The sequence below is a fragment of the Sturnira hondurensis genome, unplaced genomic scaffold (genome assembly GCF_014824575.4).
Source record: "Sturnira hondurensis isolate 20B ecotype Veracruz unplaced genomic scaffold, ASM1482457v3 Scaffold0021354, whole genome shotgun sequence".
Classification (NCBI taxonomy): domain Eukaryota; kingdom Metazoa; phylum Chordata; class Mammalia; order Chiroptera; family Phyllostomidae; genus Sturnira; species Sturnira hondurensis.
Genome location: NW_028093985.1, coordinates 8,428,379 through 8,456,316, shown reverse-complemented (window position 1 = coordinate 8,456,316; position 27,938 = coordinate 8,428,379). Strand labels below are relative to the sequence as shown.

The 27,938-nt window shown below is 36.5% G+C and overlaps 1 protein-coding gene across 5 annotated transcripts in view; it reads right to left on the bottom strand.

The window, feature by feature from the left end:
- The window catches only part of ATG10 (autophagy related 10), a 226,843-nt gene that overhangs the window by 142,553 nt on the left and 56,352 nt on the right, over positions 1-27,938 (bottom strand). For 4 of the 5 annotated variants that reach the window (XM_037032249.1, XM_037032250.1, XM_037032252.1 and 1 more), the window contains one exon: positions 23,115-23,222. In XM_037032249.1, coding sequence (XP_036888144.1) covers positions 23,115-23,222 — 108 coding nt within the window. Of the gene's footprint in view, positions 1-23,114; positions 23,237-27,938 lie in introns of all 5 variants that reach the window. The other variant, XM_037032253.1, reaches the window with a different exon arrangement.

Here is a 27,938-nt window from a genome sequence, read left to right as displayed (position 1 = left end):
AGTATTCTTTGCCTACTCCTACATCCCAAAGACTCTCTCTTACTTTCTTCCTAAAAGCTTTATAGTTTTATATTTTACCCTCAAGTCCATGATCCACTTTGAGTTAACTTTTATATGAGGTATGAGTCTTAGATCAGGGTTCATTTTTTTGTCTGTGGATGTCTAATTGCTCAGCACCATTTACTGAAATGGTCATCTTTCCTCAACTGAATTATTTTGTGCTTTTGTCAAAAATAAGTTGGACTTCTCTATGTGGGTCCACTTCTGGGTTCTCCATTCTATGTCATTGCTCTGCATGTCTATCTTCCATTAACACCACACAGTCTTGGTTACTATGCTGGCAATAACAAGTCTTGAAACTAGGTAAACTGACTCCTCCCACCTTACTCTTCTTTTTAAAAATTGTTCTAGCTATTCTGGTTGCTTTGCCTTTTCATATAAATCTTAGGACAATATTGTCTATATCTATAATAAATCTTGCTGGAATTTTGTCAAGAATCGTATAATCTATATATCAATTTAGAGAGAACTGAAATCATTGCTATATTGAATCTTCTTATCCATGAACAAATGAAGGGAATAAATCTTTCCATTTATTTAGGTTTTCTTCAATTTCTGTCATCAGGGTTTTATAATTCTCAGCATACAAGTCCTATGAACATTTTATTAGACTGACAGCTAAATATTTTCAGTTTCTTTAGCACAACTGTAAGTGATCATTTTAATGTCATTGTCCATGTGTTCATTGCTAGTATATGGAAATAAAAGTGATTTCTATATGTTTACCTTGTGTCCTGTGACCTCTATAAACTCACTTATTAGTTCAAAGATTTTTTAGTAGATTTCTCAGCATTTTCTTCATAAAAATCATGCCATATCATCTGCAAATAGAAGCAGTTTTATTTTTTCCTTTCTATCTAATATGTATGCCTTTTAATGCCTTCAAACGTCACACCCAGGACCAGAGCTAGGATGATGTAAGAGAGGGACCTGAGGCACAAAATGTAAAGTACTCACTTTGGATGAGTACATCACTCTTGCTTCCCCCTAGTTCCAAGCCTGCTCCTGCCTGTCACTTCATTCTTTACCTGCAATCACCCTAATTCACCCCTTCATTTCTATATATCAGGATTTAAGAGCCTTCTGATAAGTCAGTTTAGTTACAATCACTCCCTCTTCTAACCTATCAGGATGTCACCAAATCTGCTTTAAAATAACCCTCTCTCTGTTTAAAAACTGCCAAGAGTATCTCACTGATTACATGCTATAGTTCAAATCTTTAGGAAGAGACATGGGCATGTAATACTGTCTTAAGGCTCACTGGCTACAAGCAATAACACTCTAAGACTCTGGCACCAAGTTAAGCAAAAGGGAATTTATTAAAAGGATTAGTGGTAGTTGCTAGGACTTAAGGAAAAACTTAACAACTATGCCTGAGGAAAGACAGAAACATGTTAGCTCTGTGGATGTGAATGAAAGGAGCTAGTAGACTCTGCAGAGCACCACCATCGGAATGAGTCAACTCTAATCACCTTCCATCCCTGAGCAGGTCAGGTTAGTCCTGTGCTCACCCCTGCCAGGGCAGGCCAAGCACTTTGATTAACTGTGGCACCAAAACAGTTCCCACAGGGGAAGACTGCTGAGGGCAGGGCTTTGACAGTGAGACTTGCCACTTTATCTCCAGCATATACAGCAGTCTCAGTAAATACTCACCTAATGAATGGGTTGAGAGAAAATACAAATACCTAATCAGAAAAGTAGAAAATGAGTGTTGAACAGGGAAAAAGAACAGATACCATCCACAAAAGCTCTAAACACTCTAGCCATACCTTACTTACATGATTCTGTTTCAGTCATCAGGGGACGGACCTAAGCCCCATTCATAATAATTTTCATTAGTACAGAGTACTTTTCAATATACTAAGAGTTTCCACATATTCAAGTTGCATAATCCTTGGACCTTTCACTTACCCCAATTTTCACTCATTCTTCAGTCCTTAGCTTAGTCTCAATTCTATTATGAAAACTTACTGAATAATTTCAGACTATGTTTATTTCTCCCTTCCTTGAAATTCTGTGTTACTGCTGCCAATTTCTATTTTACTCTTGATGTGTAAACCTTGTCTCAAAAACTAAAATTTGATTGAATACTAGGTCTTGTAAGGCAGGGTCTTATAATTCACGATATTTTTCCCTAATGACCCTGAAATGAAATTGAAATGAAAGCACTTAGTTTTGTTTTTCTCATTGCAACTAACACTTTTACTAACCTACATATAAAAGTATTTTGTGCTATAACATAGTTACTTATAAAATTAATGTGAATTTTAATTTTGGAAGTATGCTGATATAAATTTTATCAAATATACAGTGAAATGATTGTTATATATTATGAATAAATATGATACAGTATGGTAGATAATTTCTAAAGATATCTCTCCTTCTCCTGGCCTCTCCTGCCCCCACAATAAGCTATGCCTCTGAGTGTATACATGCTCTTGTGTGGTTTCCTGCCTTTGAATCTGTGTTGGTCCTGAGACTCACTCTTGACCACGAAAATGTGGAAGAAGTGATGCTGCACGATTTCCAAGGCTGTGTCATAAGAAGTCCCACAGCTGCCATCCGAGTCTCTTGGACTATGTGCTCCAGGGGAGAAGGCCACCAGCTAAGAAGTCCAACTTGCTCAAAACACCCATGCCTGGGGAGGCCCTAGATAGCCATGTGGAAAAGACAGGTAGAAACGGAGATGCCCTGCGAGCCCCAACTATTCCAACTGCAGTGCCAAACACCTGAATGAAAAAGCCACCTTGGATGTCCAGCCCAGGTGAGCCTGCATGAGACTCTAATCCCATACTGTTGTTTAAAGCCATTACATTTTGCAGTGGTTTTTAAGGTGATATAGAACTAAAATGTATACTTAAAACATAATCACTCAGGCATAGGTAGAACAGGATTATAATACACATTTTTTTACTCCAGTCATGTCCCTAATGCTATTATAATTTTATTTATCTATTGTTGTTTTTCATGGTTTTATATTGTTAATTCTATTGGCACTCTTTTTTTATTCCATTATTTTATGATAAATTATAATCAGATTATTCACATTTTCTCTGTAGAATCCACTCAATTCTTTATTAACAGACATAGCTTTTAAACATTTTTATAACGGTTGCACCTTTATATAATCCTTACTTATAACTTCTCTTTTTTATTTTTTATTTTAATTGTTATCTGCCTTTTACCCCCATCCCAGTCCACCCTCCGAGCCCCCCCCACCCCGGTTGTTATCGTCCATGTGTCCTTTATACTCGTTCCTGCAAACCCTTCCTCTTTTCCCCTGAAATCCCTCTGGTCACTGTCAGCCTGTTCTCAATTTCAGTGTTTTTGATTATATTTTGCTTGTTTGTTTTTGTTGATTAGGTTCCTGTTAAAGGTAAGATCATATGGTATTTGTCTTTCTTATGTAGGAAGTGACCAAGTAAGGCCCAAGAGATAAAGTACTGTATTTTTCAGGCTATAAGACTCACTTTCCCCCCACAAATTTGGGGTGAATAGGGGGGTGCATCTTATAGTCTGAGTGTAGCTTTAAATTTACATTGGTGAAATGTTATGTTATTTATGTTATTAAATATTTTATCACATTTTTTGCTTCAAATTTTTTTTCCTATTTTCCTCCTTTAAAACCTGGTGCATCTTATGGTTCAAAAAATATGGTAATCATTTTATCTTCTAAGATTTCTGGTGTCTTCTACTTTGAATATAAAAATGTATACCAAAAACCTTCACTGCACACTAAAGTGAAAAACTTAAAAAAAAAAGTGGGGGTGGGGTACTATCAATTTAAGAAAGCAGAGTGGATAGGGCTAGACAAAAAGGTATATCCTTTGAATAATATAAATCATAAAAAGTATTAAAGACCCTTCAACCCACTGAGATACGGAAAGATTACAAAGGAAGAAAAATTATTGTATTACCCTCAAGTTAGAGTCAGTATTTTTCCATTCTTAAAAACCATGATCCCAATGCACCAAGACCTTCTTCCCTAATAATAATTGATCAAAGGAGAGAGATTTCACTGCTTACTTGTACTGCAGCCAGTGAAAGATCAGAACCTATAAGAACCTGCCAACTAAATACTCCAGACAAGTGCAAAATCTATGAGGTATAAGTAGTATATTCTCCACACTATGAAGAAAAGAAAATCTTATAGCTTTTTCTAAAGCATCAATCAAATCAGAACCAAGTGCCACAGAGAGGATTTTGCTTTATGAAGTGCTGGCTTCCTTCAAGGTCATTCATGACGGTGATGCAAAAATGTCTGCAATACTGTGCTTTCAGTCTCAGCACTAGAGAACTGCCTAGGGTCCTTACTTAATGAGTTTACTAGTTGAGCTTCATCTTAATAGAAGTAGTCGAGTTCTAAAAAATTTTTTTAAATCTCAAATCAGTGCAGTCTCTTTCACAGCTACAAAAAATAAGCAATACACTTATTCTAAAGTAATGAATTCTGAGTTAAAATAAATGTGACATCTAAAGAGTCACTAAATATTATTATTACAAACTCTGGTTTTTCAAATTTGTTCGTCATTCTGCTCAAAAGCTATAAAATATTTACCTTTTAACACTGAAACTTGTATTTGTTGCTCTCCTTTCTACCTGAAGATACCCTTCATTTACTAAACCTCAGAGCTTTGAAAGACAGTCCAAGTTACAAAGGCTATAAAAAGCCTAAACCAATGGACTGTCTAGCAAGATTAGAATTAAGCAGCAAATAACTCAGAAAAATGTAAACATAGCAAACATTTTTTTGAAACTATCAGAATGTGCCTGCACCTTTGCATTAAAAAGGAAAGAGGACCATTGAGTATTTTTCATATACTTAATATACTTCTATGTTACTGTATTATTGTGGGAGTCCAATTTAGTTCATTATTTTATCCATTTTTTTACTTGCTAATCTTGTCTGGCCTTCTAGTGTAAGAGTCATCACTGATGACAACCCACATATTTACTAAGCCCTCTGGTTATACTGAAATACTTCCACGTTAAACTACCTTCTCTGAGAATATTATTGGATTGGCCAAAAGTCTGTATCATTTTTTCTGTAGAACAAAGGACACACTTCTCATTTTCACCAAAAGCTTTATTGGTTTGGATATTTTGAGTATGTCGGCTCTCTCCTACAGGGTATAACACTGACTGTTCTCAATTAGTGTCTTAATTTGATCACGATCAACTCCAACCGCTCTACCTGACCGTGGAGCATCGTCCAGTGAGAAATCTCCGGTGTGAAACGTCACAAACCACTTTTGACACATTCAATCAGTCACAGCATGTTCTCCACACACTGCACAAATCTTTTTTTGTATTTCAGTTGTGTTTTTACCTTTCTTAAAATGATAAAGCATAATAATATGCCAAAATGTTGCATATTTTCCCCTATCTTCAATATTAAAGTGGCCACACAAAAATTCACCAATTTTGATAAAATATTTTTAAATGCACACTGATATGATAGCTGTCACAGTACAATGTAACTAAATTGTTTCTAATGAATTTAAACAACTACATGATACTATAGCCATCTTACGGAAAAAACAAACTTTTTGGCAAACCCAATATTATAATCAGAGACCCTCAAATGTATCAGATTTTGCTTTTCCTATAAGATTCTCCAGCCACACTCAAAGACAAGAACTATGTGTCCAAGAAAACAAAAGGTAAATCCGAAGGAGGTTACCAAGGAAGACTTGAGTCTCCACCTATGATACATTAGCACTATAGTAGGAGCCAAGAAATTCTAGGTGTCTTTTTAAAATATATATCCATAAAAATGATCCAAATAATACCATTTAAAAAAATTTTGCACACCCACACAAACTAAAGAAAAGGGATGGACCTCTGGCTGGAGTGGCTCAGTGGATTGAGTGTCAGCCTGTGAACCTAGGGGTCGCCATTCGATTCCTAGTCAGGGCACATGCCTGGGTTGCAAGCCAGGTCCCCAGCAGGGAACGCACAAGAGGCAACCACATGTTGATATTTCTTTCCCTCTCTTTCTCCCTCCCTTTCTCTCTCTTTAAAAATAAATAAATAAAATTAAGAAAGTTTAGGGAAAAAGAGGAAAGGAATGGAAATAGAAATTTCATAGAAATGGAAATAAAAATGAACAGCTGGGGTAGCAATACTTGTACCAGACAAATTAGACTTTTTAAAAAAGGCTATAACAAGAGACAAAAAAGGACCCAGTGATTCCAGTTGGAATTTTATCCAAAGAAACTGAAAACACTAATTCAAAAAGATATATATATATATCCCTATATTCACTGCAGCATTATTTATAATAGTGAAGATATAGAAGCTGCCTAGTGTCTAATGATAGACTATGAGCGAAGAAGTTGTGGTACAAGTATTCAGTGGAGTGTTACTCAGCCATAAAAACAGAGTGAAATTTTGCCATTTGCAACAACATGGATGGACCTAGAGAGTAATACGCTAAGTGAAATAGTCAGACAAAGAAAGATAAATACCATATAATTTCACTTACATGTGGAGCCTGAGAAGCAAAATAAACAAACAAACAAAAAGCAAAAACAAAGTCATAGATACAGAGAACAAACTGATAGTTGCTAGATGGGATGGGGTTTGGGGGGCATGAGTAAAACAAGTGAAAGGATTAAGTGTTCAAATTACCAGTTACAAAAACGGTAATACTGTAAAAGCTACGATGGTGTCAGATGGATACTGGACTTATCAGGGTGATCATTTCATAAGTTATATAAATGTCTATCCTTATGTTGTATACCTGAAACTGATATAATATTGTATGTCAACTTTGACTGAAAAGTGAAAAATTATTTTAAAAAAGAATTTTAGACAAATACCATATGATCTCGCCTTTAACAGGAATCTAAACAACGAAACAAAGAAGCAAGCAAAATGTGACCAAAGACACTGAAATGCAGAACGTGCTGACCGGATCCAGAGGGGAGAGGGGAGAGAATCACAGGGGAAAAGGGGAAGGACTCACATGAACAAGTATAAAGGACACATGGATAATAATTAAGGTGGGGGGTGGAAATGGGAGGGAGGTGGGGAGTACTGGGGGGGGCAGGGCAGGGAATATAAAACAGAAAACTGTACTTGAATAAGAATTAAATTTTAAAAAGCAGTTAAAAAATAATTTTATAATTGAAAGTGCTACAAAAAACTAAATAATAATACTCAGTACAAATGATAATATTCAATACTAATTATGAAGAGAACCTTGGACACCTAAAGCAGACCACAAAATATCAGCAAAAATATTTTTACTTTCCAAACTCTTCTGAGAATTATGTCACCACTCCCTGTAGTGACAGGGGGGTGCTTTCATTCCTAAATACTGCTTTAACACAGTGCCTGATGCTCAATAGAAACCCAAAAGATATTTGCTGAATGAAGTGCTGAGTTAAAAAATATAAAATTAAGCAAAATATAGGCAATAATACCCTGAGGTCAGTGCAGTATCATTTAGTATGCAAAAATAGTACTTCACAAATTACTTAAAGTATAAGTAGAGAGCTTAGCATATATGGGTAGTCAATATTCAAAGATACTTTTGTTTAGAAAAATATTTCGATGAAAAATTTATAATTTACTTACACTAAAGTTACTTTTATCACTGCTAAGTGATGGGCTATAAATAACATAAATAGATGTTTGTAACTAAACATTCTTTATTAAAATAACTATAGATTAACAAATTCTAAATCTACTAAATTTAATATACAATACAGTACAACACCTTCTAAGTGCAAACAATTAAATACAAACTAAATATTTTCTTTTGATAAGCCATAGCATATTGAAAACATGCAACCCCTTTAGTTGACATGGATGTTAGATGTCCACTCTAAATATCCTTAATTTCTCTCACCTACATTTTGCAGGCACTGAAAAAATACTAATCTATAACCTCTCTACATTCTCCTATGCAGGCTCTTTATATCTTGCCCTCATGGTATTTTCCAACTGTCTGCCTTAAACAAAGAGTCCTCGCTGGCAATGGCTTGTTGCTAGTCAGAATTTAGCTCTCTCTTTCTGTAGCTAAGAGAGAGAGCAACCATCTGCTTCCCACAGCTTTTCATTCCTATGATAGCTTTCTGCTCTTTCCTCTTCCAACTCAGAAACAGAAAGCAAGAGATAAAACAAAGCATCTTAGGCCCACAAGAAGCTGCAGAACACCCAGGAGAGTTTCCTCCCAATCAGAAAAATGCTTCCTTAGCAACCAAGTTACTAAGGCCAATTAACCTTCCTTCTCTATCAATATTCAATTTACATTGAAGCCCTTTTTGGTTAAGCACTTCAGTTTTACAATGAGCTTTCTGGCAGAGAAAAAAGTGTTTCTGTCTTGAAGGAGCCAGGCCTTCCCCACCACCCCCCCGATCCCCACCCTGAATGCAAGTGCGATTTGAACTTAGCATGAAGTGTTGGGTGATTTCCTAAACTCTCTTTGAGGCACTGGAAACATAGAAATAGCATAGAAATTAAGTGTAATCAACCAGCATAGGCCTAATGGGAGACTGAAACATTTCAAAGCAACCAGAGACTTGATAGTGCAGAGATTAAGAGATATGTAAAATGTGCTTTGCAGCTGCCAATGCTTCACACTCGCCTTGGCTGATTTATGTCCCTTCCTCATGACCAACAAAGCCCAAGTTACCACTAAATAATCATAATATCAGCAGAATCCCAGAGAAAAGATGAATGGGAGACACACAGACAGTATCAAACCCAAGGAATTTCCTTTGACTCAAGAAAGAAAATAGCATCTCACAGTCATGGACTGGTTCAGAAGTAGTAAAAACTATGACACACTTGAAGAAAAGAAAGTGGTTTTACAAAAATATACAATGAAAATTCCTCTCCCTCCAAAGATTTCAAGCTATGAGGTAGAGGTTACATTTTTGGAAGTCTCACAATTAAATTAGTATACTACATTCCAGTTAAGGTGAAGGAAACAGCAAAACTATTATACACTAGGTAATTAATTGTCTTCTGATGTTCATTTTCCAGGTCTTGATGAAGCAAAAGCCATTGCTGAATAATTTTAAAGTGTCCGTGAATTCTGTATGTATGGAACGATTTGTAATTTATAATAGGCACTATAAATCATCCTCCGGCAGTCTGCATAACAGCTGTACGACATGCAATTCCACGTATCTCAAACAATCCTTGCTACGAACAGTCATTGCAAAAAGTTTCAGAACCAGTTTTGATCTCTAGGGTTGTCGCTCTACCGTGGTAGGATTCTATCCCACTTGTGCAAAGATTTACTCTAAAATGGTGAAGCTGCCTTCAGGTTGCACTAATAGAAATTGACATTCGCTAATCCTTGGCTGCCATTGTCCTCTTTGGTCCTATAACCACCCCGGAAGGCAGGATTGTTACCACACCTTTCTATTGACCAGGTGTTTTCTTCCACGAGATCATTCAATGCACACATCACCCAGCTTCTTGACAGCCCCCAATGCCCCTCCTCCTGACTCCTTTAAGTATCTGGGACCCAGGTTTACAGATGAGAGATCTGAGGCTCAAAGAAGTTCAAAGTACAAAGTTAAAATGAGGAAAAGCAGAGATATGGAACCGAATTTGCTCTTTCAACCATGGCCCACCAGCTGCTACCCAAAGCCCAGAGCAGCCCCATTACGCTACTCTCTGAGCCCTTTCCTGGACATTAGCAATCACCGAAGGTCTCTAAGTAATATTTTCCAAATCACCATTAATAGGTTCTGAAATCAACTGGTGGGCTTCAACCAGCATTTTTAAAAAAATTAAGATAGAGCAGAATAGATGAATACAGTAGAGTAGATCAGAAAGAATAAGAATTGGTCTCAGATATGCACACGTGAAGTGCACTGGGCCCTGATGTAATAATGTATTTCTTATGGTTGGTTTATATCAAAAAAGTTTTAAAGCCACTGGTCTCAGAGGATGCTCTCACACAGACCCGGATCATGGAGAGACTTATCAAGGTCTGGAAAACTATAGTAGTCAGCTCTGTTCACCTAAATGACACCAGAAAACACAAGGCAGAAGCCCCTTCTTTATCGAAGCAGAAGAAGGATTATCTAGAATCAGCAGAGGAGGGGGAGGCCGATTGTGTGATTACACACCTCTGTCTCAGTAGCTCCAGTCCATCGAGGAGACAGTATGGTTCATTTCTTACAGCACTAACTATGTAATTATTCATAACATTAAATCAGTTCCATCTGATTCAGTCTATCACAGGTTTCATAAAACATTCATTTATTTACTACTTTTCAAAAAAACACTAAACTACCAATTATCTTATATGTAAAAGTTCCAGTGTAGAAACTGGTAAACTTTTCTTGAAAAAGACCTTCTGTCAAGTATGACACTTTAGGTCCTTTGGGATAAATGGCAATTGCATTTTCACTTTAACATACCTTGGAGCTTCTACAAACAACAGATTTCAGACAAGTATGTTCTCATTTTTTCTTCATTATTTCATGAAATGCCTATCATAGAGCATTAATGCCACACTGGTTATTTTCACACAAAAAAAAGCATTTCTACAGAATAAAACTAAATTGTTCTTTATAATACTTCTCTTATCATGTCATTCATTCAAAATAATTCCCCAGGAAAGTGCTACAAAGGTAAACAAACTATGGATCCTACACTAAAGGAATCAGCAGTTTATGAGAAGAGACATTACACTAGACACTACGGCTTCCACTCAGTTCTGTGCAGCACCTCCAAGCAAAGCTACAAATAACCTAAGCTATAAGCCAGTACCTGTAGTTGATGCAGACTATCCAGAAAGACTCATGAGATACCGTCTAACAGGCAAGAGACTAGAACAAGGAATACACAGACAAGGACAAGGGTCAGGAAAAGCATGTAAGTCGCAGACTCCATCTGGTTCTCCTACCCACATACTCACACTATCTGCCTCTGCTCTGCCTAACCCTTTAAACCTGTCTGACACAATTGAACACTGTTCATCCATTAACGGCAAAGAAGATCCAGCACACCCCAAACTGGCTCAATAAATCACTCAGAATCATCCTCCCTTTTTCCCCATCTAACTTAACTCTGTAGTCTTTTCTCTGTGCAGCTTCAAATCCATGACACTGTCATGCCCTGTAACACTGTGGGTTAGTGTTTTATACTGGAATTCTTGGTGTTTCAATCTCAGCTTTCCTTAATGGATTCTGACTCAGTCTGTCTCTCTGACTCTGTGTACTCTGTACTCTCCCTACCAAATTGAATGCAAGTCCCAGAATCAGGGACCTAATAACACACCATCAATCAGGCTAATGCCCCAGCACAACCAGCCTACTACCCCCAGAGAATCCAGGCTAAAAATTCCAACTTCTCAGAGCAATCTAAAGTCATAACTTAACACTCTCACATTCCACCACCAATTCTTTGTTTTAGTGCAGAGTCCTTCTTGCGTCTCCCCACTACCTTCTGTGCTCACTACCATGTATATCCCCTACAGCCATTCCCAAGAACCCAAAGTGTACTATATGGTGGGAAAGGGACTAGACTCCTTCTGGCAGGTTAATTCTAATACCTCATGCCACCAAATGAGTAGGATTTACAGAAACATGTTTAGAAGTTGGTTTCCCACCTAAAGAATGCCCACAATGTGTTACAGCCTCTCCTAAGTACTGAGAGCAACTGTAGAAACTAAGATTGAGTGACAGGTTCATAAGGCAGTCAAAGGTGCAAATGGAATCCTTCCTTGGTTCTCAAGTCTCTTGTTGCCAGATTCTATCCACGGTTTTAAATCGTCTAACTTAAGACACCAGCTGCCAAACTGGAAAGCTAGGGGCACTTCAACTTTACTTGAGGTAACTACACAATGTCCTCTGATTAGCACTACACTCGTGACTATTGACTCGGTTTCTCATTTCCAACTTTCCCACTCCTGCCTCTGGATTCACCTTGGTTTGCATGGGTTGACCTTCAATACTCCCCGAGACTCTGACTTAGGGAAGATGTTGGAACCACTGCCACAGAAGAGTAGTGCAAATAACCTGTTAGAAAGGGAGAATCACTGTCACCATATTACAGAGACAAAAAGGAGAATTTCAACAAGAAAGGCCTTAGTCAATAGTGTCAAATGTTGCAGTGTGGTCAAGGAGGACAAAGACACTAACTGTGGTATCTTTGGTATAAGGTTACTATTATAAGGTAACTATTAAGTTGGAAGCAATTTCCTTTATTCTTTTTTAAAATTATATTTTATTGATTCTGCTATTATAGTTGTCCTGATTTTCCCCCTTTGCCCTCCTCCGCCCAGCACCCCCCCCGTTCCCTCAGGCAATCCCCCCATCCTTGTTCATGTCCACATGTCATGTGTGTTCAGTTCTTTGGCTACTCTCTTTCCTATACTGTACTTTACATCCCCTTGGATGTAACTGCCAATTTGAACTTCTCAATTCCCTCACCTCTTCACCCATTCTCCTACACCCGTCCTGCAATCTCTTTATCTTTAACCTTTCTCATTTTAATTATTATGATGTGTCTTGGAGTGGGCCTCTTTTCATCCATCTTGTTTGGGACTCTCTGTGCTTCCTGGACTTGCATGTCTATTTCCTTCACCAAATTAGGAAAGCTTTCTTTCATTAATTTTTCAAATAGATTTCCAATTTCTTGCTCTTTCTCTTCTCCTTTTGGCAACCCTATGAAGTGAATATTGGATTGCTTAAAGTTGTCCCATGGGTTGCTTACGCTATCCTCATTTTTGGGAATTCTCTTTTCTTCTTGTTGTTCTCATTGGTTGTTTTTGGAAGCAATTTTCATAGGTGGATTTTTGTAAAAGTCAAAACAAAGAGCTGAAGTTGGAATGAATGACAAGAGAGTAAAGATTACTTATTCAAGAAATCAGGTAGTGAAAGGAAGAAGGGAGAATTGTAGAAGAGAACTGAGAGGTGTCAGTATTGGCTGGCATGAACAAATAGGGCCAAGAGCCATGGAACCTTGGTGTGAGGGGCATTACTGAGAAGGCTAAAGTCAACACTAAGTAAGAAGGCAAAAAGGACTGGTGTCACTGAGGGTGTCTTGAGACAAAAAGACTCTACAAAGCTTGTTCAGAGAGAGGTGTAAATATAGATAACAATAAGGAAATTATACACAAAGAGGAAGATTTTAGAGTTTAAGATCATCATTCTATTTTTTCCCTAAAGAGAAACCAAGATTAGACTATTTCACAAATAATTATTGGAAAAACAACACTTAATAATATCACTTCAAATTAGTCAATAATCATTTTAATAATCCCATCTAAGCTGTCTTGTCACTTTCAGATTACAACTACTTTTCTTTCTCTTCAAAATCAGGTAGGGTGGAGCAACCAGAGCACAGAGACCAGTTTAACTGACCAGGCTGCTGTACTATCTGACTGACTGGCCAAAGAGGGCATTCTTTCAGGCAGCCCATCCAGATGTTCTTTATGTAAGTAATATTGCTAGCTTGACAGCCTTTCTACTCTTTTCAAGCCATTCTAAAGTATAGCTGAGACAAACCTATAATCCCTATCCAAAGTCTCCTTTGAGGTCAGCTAGAACTAGATGTAACTCTTCTCAGTGCATACACATTAAATCTTCTCTCACAAATACGCAAGACTAACAGTTTGCTTAGAAAAACAGCTCTAACACAGCAAATTTGCAAGTACTGTATGGAAGAACATTATTGAAGTTCCCATTATTTTGGCTCCTGCAATCAAATACAACACTGTTAAAAACATTTTGATGCCACCCCCTTACAGTTTTTCCCCTTAGCCTTTCACTTCGAAAACCTTTAACTCAGTCTAACACTTGGTTATTTTAATTTAATTAAAGATAAAATGAAATATTATTCACCTTTGGGCACAGAAATTAGAAATAAAATTTAGCCCTGCCTGGTGTGGCTCAGTGGATTGCATGCCCACCTTCAAACCAATGGGTGACTGGTTCAGTTCCCAGTCCGGGCACACGTCTGGGTTGCAGGCTGGGTCCCCAGTGGAGGGGGAGGGGTGTGAGAGGCAACCACATAATGACATTTCTCTTCCTCTCTTTCTCCCTCCCCTTCTCTCTAGAAATAAATAAAAGCTTAAAAAAAGAAATGAAATTTAACAAATATTCTTGTCCATTTCATTTGATGAGCACCATTTGCTAAATAGACTATAATTTAATAATGACAAAATATTTATTCTAACATTGCTGACTTTTAGTTAAGGTATATTGGAGAGATGGTAAATCCTAGGTAGTTCTAACCCAGAGAAACCAAGACACAGGCTGTGTTAGTTTCTGGCATTTGTGTGCCAGGCACTGAGATAAATGTTAAGGACACAGTGGTGACTGAAGTGATCTAATCAGATCAGTGTTTGGAGTCTATTAGTTGGGTTCTGAACTACTATTCCAATTTGAAAATGTTTTCTTCTCTCCCCATCAAATAACCCATCTGCATTTTTACTAAAGGCTATTTATTATGAGCATTTCAAGTATTACTGAAGTAAATATGGGTGGGGGCTCTATGGGCCCCCTCATAAAAGTAACAATGCACATGTACGGCTGTCCCCAGCTCTGAGCAACGGTTCTGTAGTAAAATATTATTCTATATAATAGTCTTTATCTGACAGTTTAAAAAATCCTGACAAGGAGCTAATTTCATTCAAGTCACAACAACAACAAAAATTTAACAATCCTTTACTAACTGAACATTTCAGTTTACCACAAGATTCCACATTTCCAATTTAACATTTGATTTTTTCAGACTACATAACAAGGACTGATTTTTCAGCCTTGCATAGAAAATTATGCTAATGGAAATTTCTTTCATATCATAAAATATTTTTTAATTAACCTTTTTCATTTAACTAAGGAAGAAAAAGAATTTTAGATATAATTAATAAAATAATTTTGAAAACTCAAATACTTTAAATTCTACTTAATCCTTTGTTAGACCACATCTCATTGCAATATGTTCCAAGAAATGCATCCATCCCAATACATGGAGTTTCCACTGGCTTAAAAAATAATTTAAAGAGAGAAAGAAGTATTATATAGTCGTTTCACTTTCACTTATTGTAGATTTGATTATAAACCCCAGCAGGCTCAGTAATTCTCCCACATAAAGTCTGAAACCTTCAATCAATCCACTAAATTTTTTTAAAGCTATATCATAGAAGGCAACTTAAACTTATTAAAAGAAATAGGAAGAATATAAAATTAGAACAATTAAAATAAGGCGCTGTGACCTTTCTCAGAAACAATTGGGTCCTGTTAGACATTTATAACTTGCACATAAGCATTTCATATTGAAAGTCCAATTTTCATACAGAAATATCAGCTCAGTATTCTCTCAAGTCCATATCTGCTGCTAGAAATTATCTTACTTTTGATTTTTAAAAACATCTCAATATTAGAATTGCACATAAAGGAAACATTCTGATATAACTCATGGCTGAATTAAAATATAATGGCTATGGCAAGTGCCTTTACAAAAAGGTTCTTCTACCAGCTTGATAAATAGAAAGAGAATTTGTTACCTATCTGGGTTGATTCAACTCGATTTCTCTTTTAAAAAAAGATTCTCTTTTTGCTCTGCCAAGGAGAACAGAGCGCAGAAAATTTCAAAGGTAGAAGTAACCTTAAAAAGCCATTTAGGTTATAAGTTCTCAATAAACCTAATACACTATGTGAATTTTGCAAAGTGATAGACAAGAACCAAGGAACTAGAAAAGAAAGAAGATTCAGGAGAATGTGGAACATGCCCCTTCTTCTATGTAAGACTTCTGGGCTTCGCAGCGAAACACTAAGCTGCTTTCAGGCCCCTAAGATTTTACTAGACAGTTCAAATAGTTTTAGTGCTACATTTCTATATGTGGTTTCTAATGCACTCTAAGAACAAGTAAAGAAATACTTCTGACATATAATAAAGAAACATGATTTGCATAATACTATATCTAGTGCAATAATTCACAATTTTACTGGAATTGCAAATTCTAATCAGACCTGAATGGCTTTTAAAATATCCTATACTCTCCCCTCTAAAACCCCACACCACTCTATGGTATATATTTATACTCTAAATGAAATAGAATTGAATTTTACTTTGTCATGGAACTTTTTCATAATACCTCAAGAAAACCACAAAAGTGGAATTAGGGCTACAATTATTTTCTTTGCAAATCCATTTGTTAGCATAAGATTCATCATATAAATAAACAAACACTGAGTGACAACTATACATGCTTCTGTTTGTACCTATGTACATTACACACAACAGGTTTTCTTGTGCTTTAACATTGCTTTAATAAGTGCATATTCAAATATTAGGGGCAATCATGCTTATTACTCATCATTTACATTTATCAACAATCTATACTTCAGTCTAAAAATAGCAGTTGTTTTACAAAGAAATTGTTAACACTAACTGAGAACTGTGGCTTGTTGTTTATTCCATTATTAAAAAAACACACAAGATTCTGACATATGAGTCTATTTTGGACATATAAAATAGAACTCATCCTAGAAGCCACTTAATAAAATCCTTAGGGCAAATGAGTGTATTCAAAGACGTGTTTGCCTCAGAAGCCCATCATTCTCTGCATATGTTCTTTTGGCAATTGAGATCATCTCCTGTGCCTGTTTCTCAGCTTTCTGCTCCAGGGAATTTATGACAGGTTGTTTTCTTTGGTGAGGGCTCTCTATGATAGTCTACCTGCCCCAGACCAAGGAAAGTCCCAGTTAGTGTTCTACAAGGCCCTAGGACTAAAATCCCTTTTCCCCAGTAGCATACTATTGCTATTTTTATGACTCTATCATTTCATAGTTTTAAAAAATATAATCTAAAGGTGCAACCTGAGGGTCTAAAGTAATGAAGATAGCATGATGAATAAATAAAATGTGCTCAATACCTGTCTCTGATACCTCTTCAAAAGGAAGAAATGGAAGTTTAGTAATTTAACTTCGGACAGGAGAATCTAAACTTCGATAACATAAAAAAAAAGATCATTGACCAACTTAAAATAAATATGTATGGGTATCTGAATTGAATTAACCTAAAGGGCAAAATCTGAGCTATCACTATTCCATGAAAATAATTCAGAGTTTCATAAATGAAGAGGTTAGAGATAACAAAAGAAAAAGCAGAGCAACATCAGACAGAAAATTAGTTCTACACATTTTCAGGTATTTTTCTCTTCTAAGCATTTATTAGCAATTTCTGCTGCTGATTATTAACAATCAATATCAATATTGAATATTTATCTCACTGTTTCCTTTTATTAACAGTGGTTTAATGCTAAACATGGCCGGAAACTCACACCTCGTCTCCCAACTCCAGTCATTTGCACTCTTTATTAGCTCGTGAGTTAATTTAGAATCTTAAACAGTATTTTTCAAATTTCCAGTTATTTTGCAATTAGGTGCACATATGAATTTTAAAAGTTAATATTGACTAATTTTCATCAAAAATTGTCTAATTGGCATAGAGAGCTAGTGTTCCCAGTTCCATTCTCAAGTTACAATTTTATTTATATAAATAGAACTTTGATGTGGATAATAAGCTCATATTCGTTAAAGCTAACAATCATTGGATCATATTTTCATTACTGTTAAATTATTATACCTTAATTTCACTACAAAAATTTTTTTAAAATATAAGTGATAAAATGACATGTTAGCACCAACACCAATTTATGGAAATAAGAGTTCCATATAATAAGATATCCCAAGGCCCATCATTGATTATGTTGGCTCTTGTTAAAAATACTCATTTATATTTAGATTTTAAATTGAGGCTATAAATTTCTTTTGATTGCTGGTAAAGAAAAGACCTTGTTCACAAATTGCCATAGTCCTGCTTGTTACTTCACAAAATCAGAAATGTCACAAGCAAATCATTTTAATTGTTCTCAATAATAAATGCCTGATCTAATATGATTAACCTATAAGAACCCCTGTTCCCTAGCACTAAAGATACCCCAATATATTTAGTAGATTTCCAAATACTATCTCATTCTTTTAACTATCATTTTAAGTTATATTGGAAAATGTCAAAGAATGTGTAGATTACAATTGTCATAAATCATTTCACTTACATATTCTATTTTACTTCACTCTGATATTTTAAACTCTATGGTTATATACTATAGGCATAAAAATCATGAATCCAGCTATCTTTCTACAGTCAAGACTGCCAGATCTAGTTAGAACAAAGAAGTGAGTTGATTTCCCACATCATGTATGACCAAAGCAAAAAGCTTTTTGAAATGACTATTAGCAGAGGCATTCCTTTGAATATCTTTATATAGCAAATGTGATGTACAGATAGAGAACAGATACAGAACTACCAGCCTTTAAATTCTAAAGATAACTCAGAGGTCCCCTAGATCAGTCTTCTATATAATACAGGACTCCTTTCCATAGTATTAGAAGCTAGGTCATAAACTGGTGGCCTGAGGACCACTTAAAGCCCATAAACATAGTCTATTTGGTCTGTACAGATTTTTTAAAAATTAAGCCAACACACAAAAATCTACATCATTGCCTTTTCTTGAAAATGCACTGGGGGCCACGTGCCCGGTGCCCCTCTGAAGGAGTCGTGCCCTCTCCGCTTCTCCATAGCTCCCACCCCTTCCCACTGACCCACGTCACTCACTCGTCATCTGCCTCAGGCTTTCAAACATCCAAGCATTTCAGTTGGTGACCACTGTTCTGGAGAGAGGGTTCTACTCTGTAGCTAAACATCTCCATGAAAGAGAGTGAGCTCACAACTTTGCAATAGACCACTTTCACTGAAGGCAACTCTAAACATTAGAGAGATTTGGCTAGAATAATTTCCAGACACATACTAGTTCTACCCTTGGAAACAAATTAAGTCTACTGTCTCTCTTCCACAAGAAACACTTCTAGATATATCTGCAGACAACTAACTTTCCTAGGTCTTCTGTTCTAGTTGAACATCAGAAGAACCCTCAAATATTCCTCATAATAATGTTTCCAAGCCCACCATGGCCCTTGGCATGCTTCTCTGTATGGATGAATTGCATTTATAATTTATTTTTAAGCTATTATTTATGTGCTCATTTATTATACATTCTATTTACCAATGTTCTCAATATGTAATAATGCAATACTTAGTTGATCTAGATCACTGGTTCTCAAACTCTTGGTCTCAGAACTCTCTTACATTTTTTAAACTCATTAAGGATTCCAATGGGCTTTTATTTAAGACATATCTACTGATATTCACTATACTAGAAATTAAAACTAAAAAATATTTAAATATTTGTTAATTTATTTAAAATATGTGTCAATTTATGTTTCCAAAACATAAATTAGTAAGTCACATTGTTTCACAGTTTTGCAAATATTTGTTTAAGTTTTATAACTATTTTAATAATTGTATGATTTGTCAATGATCCTGCTCCTAATTTACATATTGCATTTAGTCAGGTAGAAATTGATATGTGAAAAGAAACTATTTATAAAATAATATTTTTAATTCCCAGTGGAAATGTACAATCTCCTAACACTTGATTTTTATGTGTGTGATTTATTTTTTTCCACTTTTTTTAGTTAATCTTTATTAGATCTTTTCTATTACTGTTTAGTCCCCTTACACCCTCCCCGACCCAGCAATCACCACACTGTTGTCCATGTCCCTGAGCCCTTTTTCCTTTTTGCTCAATCTCTCCATCCCTTAACTATCCCTCCCCCCCCCAACTCATAGCTGTCATCTTATGAGTTTGTCTCTGTTTTGATCATTAGTGCAGTTAGTTCACACATGAATGAAATCACACGGTATTTGACTTTCTCTAACTGGCTTATTTCACCTAACATAATGTTCTCCAGGTCTATCCATATGTCACAAAGGGTAAAATTTTCCTTTTTTACAGCTGAGTAGAATTCCATTGTGTAAATCTTTTTCATGTGTGGTTTCATAGAAGATTGCTGGGTTCTGGTAACTATTTTTGCATTCACTCTATTACAATGTAACAGGTAGGTTAGAAAATTCAAGGAGAATGAGAGTAAAAAATGTTAATAACATATTATTATTATGCAAATAGATGTTGTAGGCTCCCTGAAAGTATCTCTGGGATACCCCACCAGTGTCCCCACAGACCATATTTGGGGCCCACTTATGCTTTAATTAACATAGCTTGAGCTCTAACTACTTTTCCCAACATCCATGGCATTCTTTTCACATATGTTGAGCTTGTAGTCAACTAAAATCACCAGCTGTTTCTCAAACAAATTGCTGTCGGACTGCCAAGCCTCTTCCTTTTCATCTAAAATGCAAACCTTAAACATATATTTCTCTCTGTAGATCCAATTTTGTCGGCTTCAGGTTACTCTTCAGCAGTAAATGCCACTGGTGCCAGGCCCAGGTTCCCTTAAAGATCATGTGCCTGTCCCCATTCAGTGGGTGTGATTGTTGACTGACAACACACAGCAGCCCCCCTCACTTCAGCCAACGGCTGACTGACAAATCAATAACTGTCACAGAACACAAAAGGCTGGCTTCATGGCACAAAGTGGGGCCAATTCTGGTTGTATTTTGTGCTCCAGAGTTTCCCAGGGGATCACACTAAAGTCAGTCTCTAGCTGAGATCACATTCTTCCTCGGTGTCTATTCCTCGGTGTCTATGTTGCTTCCATCACTCTCTTTCTCCTAAGGGCACATCTCTAACAAATCACTTGAACAGAACTCTCCATCTCAGGCTCAACCTAAAACATCTTTCACTGCACCAAGATTATTGCAGTATCAACTGTATCATACATCATATTAACTAACCATCTCAGCTGTTCAGCATCTGATACGCACTTAAGCATTCTATTATAGAGTAGTGCGGTGGTTCCCAGAGTGTGGTCCCTGGGCCAGCAGCATCAGTATCCCCTGAAGACTTGTTAGCAATGCACACTCTCAGGCCCCAGTCCAGAGCTAGTGAATAAAGAACTCCATCACAGAGATGTGCCACAGTGAACTAATCCATTGCTGTTGTACAGTTCAGTTATTTCCATTATATCCTATTATAAATAATCATGACATGAACATACTCGCAGGTGAATCTCTGTATTCATTTCTGATTATTTTGTAAGTAGTCACCTGCAATTTACTTTGTTGTAAAAGTTTTGCATGAAAAAAGGCATACTGATAAATGAATAGAGAGATTGATATACAACAAAACAAGCACAGCAAAATGTTAATGGTAGACTTTAGGTGATGAGTACATGAATTTTCACGGCAAAATTCTTTCAATTTTTTTCCTATGTTTGAAATTCATTGGGAAGTGTTGAAAATGAAAAATGTTAGAAAAATTTATATTTTATGAAACTAAATTCCTAGACTTGGAGTAGATTGTTCATAGTATGTGCACATCTTTAAACTCTGTGAAATTAAAACGTCAACCAGAAAGTGTCGATTCCCTCACACTGTCAACACCACTTTTTAATTTAGTGCTTTTCAAATATCTGCCAACTTGTTAGGCAAAAGCTGATAATTCATCTTTTAAATCATCATTTCCATGTGCATTTTTAAAATTATTATATAATGAACTAAAAAGCTCCCTAACATGCTTGGCTTCAGATTTGATGTTGGTTGTTCAAACTATAAAGCAGCGATCAAGATTTGAGTACCCATTGGGGGCACTTAATATATGACCAAGTACAACACCCTCAAGAATAAGTTGTGAGCCAAATTATATTGGTGATAGTTATTTCCAGGCCAGTGTTGTACACAGGCAGAGCAGGTTAGTGCCAGATTGCCAAATGGATCTCATTTACTAGATCCTGAGAAGCTTTTCCTTCACAAGTCTCCTCACCCATTTTTACCTGGATACTCAGAATGCTAAATAATTCTAAGTGATATCTTCCTTTGTGTTGAAGCGATTGGAGCTCAAAAATTCCATTTTCAAATTCAAGTATTTCACTTCAGTACGGACTCCACATAATTATGGTGCATCCACGGGAATGGATGTAATGGAGCCATGAACATAGAATGATGGAATTCTACATTTACTGACACAGGAAGATGTCCATGATATAAACATCTATTGCAAAACAAAAGTATGTGTGTGTGTACATGACGGAAATGTGTGGATAGATATTTGTTAAAATATTAACAGTGGTTACCTCCAGTTGAAGATTACATGAGAGGTTTTTTACTCTTTTTATATATTTCTCTATTGTTTATCTTTACAATTGATATATAAAAATTTTATTAATAACAACCAGTATAATAAGGTTATTTACATTTTGATAAAAATTAAATTAAAAATATCCGAGAAAACCACTCAGCTTTTATAGCCATATTAAAATTTAATTTAGCAAGACTTTCAAGTCAAGGTCAAAGCCCCCTACAGAATGAAACCTAGATCCCGCATATTTCAAAGAGCATAGGGGGAAAGAGTTAAAGGCAAACGAAGCAAAGAGGTCTGCAGCCGGGTATTGAACAGCAGAGGGAAGGTCTGCATTATCCTGGGGGATTTCCTGGGAAAAAAGCAAGAGGCAATGGAGGGAAGGCGTCTGTGGAACCAAAGGCATGAAGGATCACTACAATCTGTACAGACTGAGTGGATCTCAACTTTACCACAATTCCTGCTTTCAACATTATAGAGGTAAAAAAGAAGGAACTCTTACCTTTTACAACAGTGTGGATGGACCTGGGGAGTACTATGCTAAGTGACATAAGCCAATCAGAGAAAGGCAAGTATCATAGGAATCACTGATATGTGGAATCTAATGAACAAAATAAACTAACAAATAAAACAGAAACAGATTCATAGATTCAGAGAACAGGCTGACCACTATCAGAGGGGAGAGAGGCAATATAAGGATGATGTAATATAGAACTGTACACCTGAAACCTATATAATTTTATTAACTAATGCCATTCCAATAGATTGAATAAAAAGCAAAATAAAACAAAGTAAAATTAAACTATTATAGAAGAAAATACCTCCTGACAAATGATGTTCACTTTCCCTAAACAGCAGGCCTGAGACCCAGTGGCAGTTAATTATTTTAAGTATATGTTTAACAGACTTAAATTTTTAAGTTTATACTTCACAAACTGAAAAGGAGAACATGGCATGTTAAATCACTCACCTCCAGGGGAAGACACGTCTGTCCATGGGCAGATGCCCCTGGATGTGACACCACTGTCCCATTTTTAATTTGAAAATGCGTTTTGCACATGTATCCATCTGAACAGTCCTGTATTCCATCACCAAAAAATACACAAGAAAATGCCAGTTATTTTAAGAATTCATTGTTCTAAGACTTATTGCTACTCATAAGTTCCAAGCCAAGCAATGAAAAACCAAGTATATTAAATGAAATGAGATAATATGGATAACTCATCCAATAAATAGAAGGTTTTTTTTCTTAAAGATTTTATTTATTTATCTTTAGAGGGGAAGGGAAGGAGAGAAGGAGAGAAATATCAATGTATGGTTGCCTCTTGTGGGTCCCCTGCTGGGAACTGGCCTGCAACCCAGGCATGTGCCCTGACTGGGAATCGAACCTCGATACTCTGGTTCACAGGCCCGCGCTCAATCCACTGAGCTACACCAGCCAGGGCCAATAAATAAAAGTTTTAATTCTCCACCTTTCTCACTTATTGATACTTCTCTTAGATTAAATCCACGCCTCTCCCTCATTTTTTCCCTAAGCACCACTTAGCATAGAAGTCGTAGCACAATGCTTCAGGTTCACGGCTGTTAAAAAGCATATAAACTTACAGAAATATCTCGTCACATAAGTAATATTGATTTTCATAAAATATACAAAAAGAGAAATTTTAGGAGACCTTGTAACGGATCTTGAAATGAGGGACCTTCCATTTCAATTTCTTGATCAAGCAAAATCACCATTAAAACGTCCCAAGGAGGTCATCACACAGCACCTGCCTGGGCACTTCCGGAAACTTACATTTTACTCCCTTCACCACTGCTGCCTCAATTTTGGTACACGGCACACTGTTCACTGGGAGAGTTTTGTCTTGCCTTGCATTGGATTGTTTCCCTTTAACCTTAACTTGCTGGTCCTAGTTCTTCCCTCTAGAATCTAAACTCTTTTCCACAGAGCCATTGTTCAAAGGGTTGAAGACAATTACCACCATTTTCGAGTGTTCTTTGAAAGGTATAATATCCAAGCCCTTCATCAGTTGCATTTCTGTCCTGTTTCTTATATTTGCTCTCAAATATACTAATGGGATGATGTTCATCTAATTGTTGTCAGTTCTATTTTTTTAGGCTACACTTGTTTGAATTCAATAAGGTCGTGTATAAAACTGTAATACCTCCTCATGCGCAAACATACTCACATATTAATGAAAATTATAAATTTTTCCCCAAACTGATATGCTAACATTCACATTTTCACAGATTAAAGTAACTATAGATTAAAAAATAACTATAATTAAGAAAGATGTGGTTACTCAATCTGACCCAGTAAAAAAATACAGATTAGCATTTCAACTAAAAAATTCATAATTCACTTAAATACTTATACTAAGATTCAAATATCGTTTTCCTCTATAGAATAGAAAAAGAAAAATTATAGTGTTTGTGAGTAGTTGAATAATGAATATTTTTAAATTTTTAAATATATTTTATTGATTGTACCATTATACTTGTCCCATTTCTCCCCCTTCATTCCCCTCCACACTGCACACCCCCTCCCCCAGCATTTCCCCCTTTAGTTCATATCCATGTGTCACAAATTCTTTAGCTTCTACATTTCCCATATTATTCTAGCCCTCCCTCTATTTCCTACCTACCATCTATGCTAAAAATTTGTGTCATGCCAACTATGCAAGAGCATTTGATTTTAGGTAACTATACTGGATTGAATAGTGTCCCACCAAAATTCATGTTTCCCCAGAACCTATGAATGTGACTTTATTTGGAAATAGGGTCTGTGCAGATATAATCAGGACAAGATTAAGATCATGTTGGAATAGGGTAGATTTCAGATCCAGTATGGCTGATGTCCTTATAAGAATAGAGAAATTTGGCAACAGAGACACAGGCACACAGGGTAGAAGGCCACAGGGAGACAGCCAGAGACTAGAGTTGCTGATCTACAAGCTAGAGAATGACAAGGACTGCCGTCAACCAACAGAAGCTAGAAGAGGCAGGAAACAGTCCTTCTCTAGAGCCTTTGGAGAGAGCATGGCCCTGAAGACTCCTTGATTTCTGACCTCCAGGACTACAAGAAAATAAATTTTTGAGTCTTAGGCCACCCTGTTTTTGATACTTTTTATGGCAGCCCCATGAAAATAATACAGATATTGCATGTTTTTAGACATATGGCAAGACCATTACAATGCCTCCCAGATAGCTGGGCCCTGCTGGCTGGTGGTGGTCAGCACCAGCTCTGATAGACTGGACCCAACTCATTCTGATTGGTTGATGCCACTGCCACAGGTTCTTAAACATTTTGAATATCTTTCCTGCCTGTAAGGTAAGCAATCAGGTATCTAATACTACACAATCTTTTATTATTTCATTAAGGTTCTGCCTTTTATAGATGACAATATTGTTTTATGCTTGCCACTCTAGATCCTCCATTTGCAAATAAGTTCTTTAAAGGAAAACAACTGTATCTTCTTTACTGCTGTGTCCTCAGGGTCCAACTTAACATGGTTCTTATTATATTCTGAGTAAATATGTTTTAAATAATTACTCATCAATCAAACATCAAATAAAAGAAAAATGTCATTTTAAATTCCAGTTCTATATGATCCAACGACAAAGCATATTCCTGATTGTCTTCTACCACTAAGATCCTGTATTTACACGTATCAGTGACTTTGAGTATTGGCTTAAACAGAGAAAGAGATACGTAGTTTCTGTTGTTGATGCTTTTTACATCGAGTATCCATTCTCTCAGTACAGTGGCCACTTTTCCTCTAAGGAATCATTCCCTTCTTCCATCAGTGTGGACATGCCCCCAGCTCCAGGAACAGCCAAAGGACTCCGATCTGGCCAATCAGGGCACCAGTCCTGCTGGCCCCAGAGACTGAGGAGGGCAAAGGACCCTCCCATCAGGGCCAATAAGATGTGATTCAGGACTTGGAGGGGCAGGGGAGAAGGAGAAGGCTGTTCTCATTTCTACAGGATTTGAACCAGAAATATAAAACCATGGCAGTGTTGGCAGCCACCATGTAATTAAATGGAGCCTGAGAATGAAGCCAACACAAAGGCAAGCAAGGGCATGAGATGGAGAGGGACCATTTAAACCAACCATATCTGAAGCTGGCTCTACCCTCCAATTTTTCAATTACATGACCCCCAAAACTCTCTTCTTTGCTTCACCCAGTTTGGGTTGGGTTTTCTGTCAGTTGCAACCAAAATATTCTTTCTATAAAATGACATACATTGTGTTTATTAGTTTAAAACTAGAAGATTTGCTACTCTATTATATTGCCACTCTTGTTATGACAGAAAATCAATAGCTGATTATATAAAGATTTAGCAAATACAATACAACTATAATGCTATGTGTTTCTGAGTAAAAGGGCTGACAGTATGCAATTTAAAAATAATTAAATAATACAGGAAAAAAACAAAACTCTGAGATATTCAGAGACTAGTTAGCTAAATTGTGTATATTGAATATAATTCATCAAATGAGGGTAACTGTATTATTTCATATTTTTTCATACCTAAGCACTGGTCATACAACCTTTTCTTAAGAAGCCATGATTTGGTAAAACTCTACTTACAATGTAAAACACTTCTCCTTTGAAATCAAAAGAGTTAAGTCAAAAATCCCTATGTACCTAAGCTATAAAATCTAAGCAAGTTATCTGGTCTCTTTTCAATGAGTTAAGGTAGACAGATATGTCATTTTTAACATTATTTATAATTTTTAAAATTTTAATTTCATTTTAGGTAATTTCTGATACTGTTTATTAGTTCTACAAGGAGGTGCACAAAGGTTTTTGTTTCCATCTATATTTGGTTGTAGTGATTTATCTTTTCAGTATCAATCTCTTAAAAGTCAAGATCAGCCTTGAAAAATTAAATATAGAAAAAGAACCCTAGCTGGTGTGGCTCAGTGGATTGAGCAGGTCACCTATGAACTGAAAGGTCACAAAAAGGTCACCGGTTCGATTCCTGGTCAGGGCACATGCCTGGGTTGTAGGCCGGGTTCCCAGTTGGGGGCCTGCTAGAGGCAGCATATCCATGTATCTCTCACCCACTGGTGTTTCTCTCCCTCTCTTTCTCCCTCCAAGAAGGAAAAGAAAAAGAAAAAGAAAAAGAAAAAGAAAAAGAAAAAGAAAAAGAAAAAGAAAAAGAAAAAGAAAAAGAAGAGAAGAGAAGAGAGAGGAGAGGAGAAAAAGACTACTAAAAAAAAGAAAGAGTTTATAGCATTTTAGTTTCTCTTCAAACATTTACCTCCACAAAAGTAGGTCTTTCCCCTACATCTGTTTAAGACAGAAAAATATGGTTTTTCTTCATTGTTGAAGAATGTTTTTTTGAAGACAAAAAATGTGAAAACATGAGAACCACCACCCTGAATCAGCATTACAGGCCATCAAGGACAATAAACAAAGTTTAACTCGTACCTCCCCTGACTCTTCCAGTCAACGCATCACTCTTGCTTCCCTGAATTCGTTTTGTACTTACTATAGCTTACAATTTAACATAAAATCTTCTTTATTTTTTTTAACGTTGGTTAGTTTTATTTCCTCTGGTCAATGCTAAATTCAGGGTCTCAGCGCAGCCCCTGGGATAGAAAGGCCACTAAGGCAAGTCAGGGTCCTTCGTACAGAGTCCAGAGTCCAGTCCTCCGTATCTGCCATTTCCCATAAAAACACCCTGGACCTGCACGGGTGGAAGCAGGAACAAAAAGACCCTTACAGCTTATCCAGCCCCACCCTCCCATTTCAGAGATTAGAGGGTGAAGGACTGAAGCACT